We start from the raw sequence: 6,000 nt of genomic DNA, 5'->3' as shown, positions 1-6,000 counted from the left end.
AAGATATTTTTGTTGATTTCAGAGAGGAAGGGCGAGGGAGACAGAAACATCAATGATGAGAGAGAGTCATTGATTGGCTGCCTCCTGCATACACCCGCTCCTGCCCCCCAGAGATCAAGCCTGCAACCCAGGCATGTGCCCTTGACTGGAATCAAATTCGGTACCCTTCAGTCCACAGGCTGATGCTCTATCCACTGAGCAAAACCGGTTAGGGCCGACTTCAGAGTTTAGAAGATGATTATTGGATGGGCGGTGCAAAGATGGTGGATGGGTTTGTGAACGGCCACACGAGTGGGCAAACACATTGACGGTGGTGGATGGGTGACTGGAGGCATTGAAGGAGGCAGCAGTGTGTCCTGGGGCTGGTGGGGACCAGTGATGGGCCGGCCACAGGAGAGGGGCGGGGAACCACGGAGAGCCAGCCTCACTGTCGCGCCAAAGCTCCCTCTGCTTTTCTTCTTTCTCATGTTCTTCCTGAATCGCTGTCTCGGTGCTGGCTGGGCATCCTCTGAGCGTGAGTGAGCTCCCTCAGGGATGAAAAGGTAACGCGGTGGCGCCAGGAAGAAAGCCTGCCATGATGGGAGGATGCTGCTCTGTTTTTCCTCCGCGATTTCTGAGTTCCCGCAGCAGGTTTCGGCCTCATGCCGAACCAGCCCAGCCTCTCCTTCTGTGGCAGCAGCAGGACAGCGGCTCTTTGGCGACCACCTGCCCGCCTCTCCCGCACTGTAGGCGGCTCGCAGGTGAGATGCCTGCCCAGTGCCCACAGGAGCGCACACGGCAGGCCTGGCAGCCGCGGGGTTTCATGGCCCAGTGTCCGTGCTGCGGTCAAGGCCCGTGGCCAAGTGTGTCCACGCAAGCCCATGGGGTCACGTTGGTTTTGGGAATCGTGAGAGAGAAGCCTGCTCTCTTGAGGGGTGGGAAGAGATGGGACACGCGTCTGGGGCTTCCAAGGTGAGTGAGGTCTTGGGCGTTTGCAGACAAGATTCCTAACACAACATTTATTGCTTTTGTATGAAAACAAATGTGCATTTCTGGTCGTGTTAAAACGAACAAAAGGCAACTGTCAGATTTCTGAGTGCACGCAGTCAGTCACAAACAGCCGGCACATCAGAGTCTGTCGCCGCCCGCGCTTGCGGGTGGGTGGGGCGGAGAGGCCGAAGGAGGTTGACAGTCAGCTCCTGTCACCTCCGGCTCCTCCAGCTTCCAGCCGGCACAGTGAGGCGCTCAGCCTGCAGCCTGCAGCCTGCGATTAAAGCCCGCGTCCCGGGGATCCTGCTGACCGGCCTCTCCACCGGCTGGCCCTGCCTCAGCAGAGGAGCGGACCTGTCTCGGCTGCCTCCGCCAATGGGGAGGGGACATTTGTCCCTCGTGCGTTTCCGGGAACACCACGCTGCTTTCAGGGTACTGTTTATATCCCCAGATCCTTATGTGACGACTACTCACCATTTTCTCTCTTTTCTGAGATTTTTCAAATTGTGCAAAGCCGTGCTCTTCAGAGGAGCGCAGAGACACATCAGTGTGGTTCAAAGCAGGAAGGCAAGCCCCGTGTGCCCCTGAGGTGGGGGCTGCGTGCCTCCGAGCAGCCTCCCCCCCGCCCCAGCTCCCAGTGATCTCCACCATTGGTGCATCTTGCTCGTCTTTTTAGTTTCATTTCTCATTTTTCTTTGTCAACTCACTCTTTTTATTTAAACAAATTAATTTTTTTTTACTGTTTTTACTGAGGTAAAATTCACGCAACATAAAATTAGCCATTTTGAAGTGTCCAGTTGAGTGGCATTTCGTACACTCTCCTCCCTCTAGTCCCAAAGCGTCTTCATCCCGGACAAGACCCCGTGCCCACTGAGCAGCCACTCCGCCTCCGCCCCTCTCCCTCCCCCCTGGCAACTGCTAATCTACCTTCTGTGTTTATGGACTGACTCACTGGGAGTATTCCTATCAGTGCAATCAGCAATCTGTGTCTATCGTGCAGCGTAGTGGCTTTGCACAGGGACAGGAGGGTCAGAGCGGGCAGGGAGGAGGGGAGCCTCGTGTCCAGGCTCCTGCTCCTGCTCCAGCTGCTATGTGAGCACAGAGGTCCCGGGGCTCCATCCTCTCTCCTCCCCTTCGCCTGCTTGGCCTCCCGTGGCCTCATCCACACCCGCCGATGCGCGGGCTCTGTCCAGCCCAGAGCTCCCGCTGGCGGTTCAGGCCCAGGAGTGGTCGGCGTCTTTGCCAGCTATCGCCTCCCCTGGGTGCAGCTCATGGGGGCCGGGTTGAGTCTGAGGTGTCTCTGTTACCGGGACATGTTGTGTGGGCTGTGGGGACACTTGGGTCTGGGACTCAGGGGCCCGGGAAGGGAGTCAGAGGAGCAGGGAGGACAGAGGTGCAGAGAGTCTGAGAACAAACGTAACCCTGACCTACAAATGGCGCCATTGTCCCTTGGAGACAGTAACTTCTGGCCACGGGGGCTGCCTGTCCAGGGGTCTGGGAATGAAGGGTTCTCCCTGCCCCTGCGCCTGCCCGTCTTGGCACAAGAGGCCTTTCAGCTGGGCAGGCTGGACCTGCGGCCAAGAGGACCGAGGGCACTTCCTTGGGGCAGGCGGGCTCGGCCTCTCGGAGAGCTCCCATCGGCTCTGCACCGTGGTTCGCACCGAGAGGTGGGGCCCTCAGAACGCTCTGGGCCTCAGTTTCCTTATTTGCGAGAATACCTGTGCGTGACGGCCCACGAGCTGATGTGTGCGAGGTGCTCAGCAGAAGCCGCAAACAGGGAGAGCGTGACAAATATCAGCCATTGTTATTTTTATTAGCTCCATAAACTGTCCCTAAATGCCATCACCTTCTCAGACCTGCCCCAGTCTGGGGACGAAGAGAGAAGACCATTCCTGCTCTCCAAGAATCCACCATTTAGTGCAGGACAGACAAAGGGTCACAGAATCTATCAGGGGGTGGAAACGCCGTAATGGAGGGGCGCCAGCTCCTCGGGGCAGCAGAGGTGAGTGGGGACGTTACAGCGGTGGTGGCATGTGTACCCGGCCTGGAGGCGTGGCCAGAGGGGGAGCGGCCACACTTGGCCTCCCAGGAGCATAAGCCCGAGCTCGGGCCAGGCAGGAAGGAGTGGCTGGAGCATGGGGTCCGATTGCATGTGTCCTGGGGGACAAATGGCAGCTGCTGGCTCCAGGTGCCCATGGCCTCACCTTGGACAGAGCCAGCAGCAACCCCTCCTCGCTGGCAACATTCCTACCAGTGGCATCATGCAGATGCCGTGACTGTGCGGTGGGGAGAAGGAGGAAGCTCCCTCCGGGCAGTGTCCAGGCAGGCATCCGAGGCAAGTTCCTGGTCTGCACTGGCTGCAGCCACCCAGCCTGGCATGGATGGCAGCCAGGCTGGCGCCCTCTGTAACCTGACGCTCGCCTGCATCAGCCCTGGCTTCTGAGCCCACTCCTCAAGGCGCTTCAGACAGCCTGGGGTCACCGTGACCTCTTCCCCGCGGGCTGCCAGGCTTCCTTGCAGCACCCCGCCCCGCGAGGTCCAGTGAACCACCGCATGGAACAGGATGGCTGTAGCCACCACAGGCCTGGGATCAGGTTGGACCAGGTGTCCCTGGGCCAGGCAGGGTCCCACAGCCCCTGCTCTTTCACTAACACTCCTGCCTCCATTAGAGTCAACCTTGCTTGGGAAGCAGTCCTGCCATGCAGGCTGTGGCTGCAGGAGTTCCTTCTGCCCCATAGCGCCGTGTCCAGCCTTCCCCTCCTCCCACCGGAACTGACTCGAGCCTCACCCTCAAAAGGCACAGGCACTGATTGGATGCAAAATGATGATGTGATCACATGGCAGGCTCTGGAGTTAGCCCCAGTTCTGCAACTTCCGGCTGTGTCACCTTGAGTAATAGCCTTTCTATGCCTCTGTTTCTTCATCCATAAAATGGGATCGTCATACTTACCTTACGTGCTAACCCAGGGCCGGGAGATGTTTCCTGTCCAGGGCCAGGGAGCCCTCAGCGCTGTGACTGCACTCAGCTGTGCTTTTAGCACAGACACAGCTGCGCACAGTCTGTAAGCGAAGAGGCCTGGCTGTGTTCCAATGACATTTTATTCATGGACTGGAATCGGAAGCTCGTAGGATTTGCATGAATCACAAAATATTCTTCTTTTGATATTTTTTAAGAGAAGTGGAGGATAAAACACCCAATCTTAGGTCACAGGCAAAACCAGGGTTTGGCCTGAGGGTCACAGTTTGCAGCCCGACACTGAACTCTGTGAGAGCGGGAACAGCCCCAGCACACTGTTCTTGTGCTGATATCCACCCACTCTGCGTAATACATGAGCTGTGTCACGTTGGAGTGTGGCTGTGGGAGGGAGTGGTGCGGGTCTGCCTGGAGGAGGCGCAGTCTATCAGGATACAACCCTTTATGCCTCGGGCTACCACTGGACAGGCATGTCCAGCAGTGCCCTTTAACTGGCTCCTCTCTGCTTGGGAAAGGGGCCCGGGGCACTGGCTTAGCTGCCCAGAGCATGGCGCCCCCCCCCCTCCGCTCCCAGAGGCCTCCTCTCACATCCCCAGGCCTCCCCCTGCAACCTCTCCCTCCTACACACTCTAGGACCCTGCCTGAGGGCTCAGGAGCCGTTGCCCCCATGTCAGTGACTAAAACAGTTCATTCACAAACAGCTCCAGGCCCGGCTGGAGCTTCCTCCTGTTGTGGGCACAGCTGGCATCGTCAGGCCCCCAGACCTAAGCTCACATCCTTGGGCCCCCACCTGGCTGGAAGCTGGGGAGTATTTCTCAAGTTCTGGCAAAGAACTCTGCCAGGCAGGACTTCCTGGGCCCCGTCCCCCGCGGGGGCACCCGTGCGTGCGGAGGGTTTGCGCTGCAGGGCCTGTCTCGGCGGGATGGCTCTGTGTGCTGCTGGGCAGGCCCACAGCTCCCTGCACACGCCCAGGCCCCATCTTGTTATTCAAGGCAGACTTCCAGTCAAAGTCTCTGAAAAGCCCTGAGTGGGTGCAGAGGGCCCTCTGTGTGCAGGAGACGGGGCCCAAGTTCTCAGACCACGGCTGGCGGTCCTGGCTAGGTCTCTCTTCCTCGCTCGGCCTCAGGACTCAGCTGGCACCTGGGTGTCAGTGAGTTGGTTGGAGAAGGCCCTCTCCAAGCGCAAGGTATTGTATCTGGGAGGTGGTGTGCCAGGCACCTGAGCCTCTGGGGCTGGAGGCAAGCGCAACGCAGAGGTGAAAGTGGGCAGGTCATCGTCTATATCCAGGACCGGGTTGTCCTGGCCCTGAAGGCTGGAGGGAGCCTCAGGGCAGGCGAGTGCCTGCCTCTGGGACCACCACTTCTTGGCTCTCTGCCACTGTTGGCGGGCAATGATGGAGAGGGAGTCGATGAAGAAGACCTCGATAATCTCAATGATGCAGACTATGGAGCAGCTCATCCACAGGCCCAGCTGGCCACCGAAGTTGGACAGAAGCATCTCCACCTGCAGGAGAGGCCAAGCCACATCAAGACAGAGCCAACCTGAGCTGGCCACATGCAGGGACCCTGATCCCCAGGAGAGCCACTGGCTAGCCTTGACCCTGAACAGGTTGGAGGAAGAAGTGGGCAGGCTTCCTGTCCCCACTTCCTCTGCCCGCCTGGCTGGCCTGTGGTGTCCCCACTACCCCAGGCTAGAACCCCATGATCTGACTCGGTTCCTCAAGGCCAGGCAGATGGGCACATTCCCAGACCCAGGACGGGTCCCAGAAGGGAGCTACTCACACTGTTGGCAGGGCTTTCCATGATGGATCTCTGGTTCAGGTCTTTGTAGAATATCAAGAGTTTGGCCAAGTCTGTCCTGCAGAAATTCCAACAGGTGAGTTGGGTGCCTTTGCATTCTACCAGGTGACCAGCTCTTCAGCACGGCTGCCTCCCTGCTGCCCACCCCCCGGCACGGCCCAGGCTCTGAGCTCCACAGGATCTCAGGGCCACGCTCACAGTGCTCCTTCTGCACCCAGAGCACATCCAGCCAGGGCCTGGCTGCTCAGCTCGTCTGTC

At 58.8% G+C, this 6,000-nt stretch overlaps 1 protein-coding gene across 1 annotated transcript in view; it reads right to left on the bottom strand.

The window, feature by feature from the left end:
• Window positions 1–2,763: 2,763 nt before the first annotated feature.
• The window catches only part of SCNN1G (sodium channel epithelial 1 gamma subunit), a 29,532-nt gene continuing 26,295 nt past the window's right edge, over window positions 2,764–6,000 (bottom strand). The window contains exons 14-15 of the mRNA XM_023751475.1: window positions 5,725–5,800; window positions 2,764–5,446 (exon numbers count right to left, since the gene is read on the bottom strand). Of these exons, the coding sequence (XP_023607243.1) occupies window positions 5,066–5,446; window positions 5,725–5,800 (457 nt within the window). The 3' untranslated portion in view covers window positions 2,764–5,065. The remainder of the gene's footprint in view (window positions 5,447–5,724; window positions 5,801–6,000) is intronic.

Source organism: Myotis lucifugus, unplaced genomic scaffold (assembly GCF_000147115.1).
Source record: "Myotis lucifugus unplaced genomic scaffold, Myoluc2.0 scaffold_22, whole genome shotgun sequence".
NCBI lineage: Eukaryota > Metazoa > Chordata > Mammalia > Chiroptera > Vespertilionidae > Myotis > Myotis lucifugus.
Note: the sequence above shows the minus strand (reverse complement) of the source record. Positions and strands in the feature narration are given on the sequence as shown.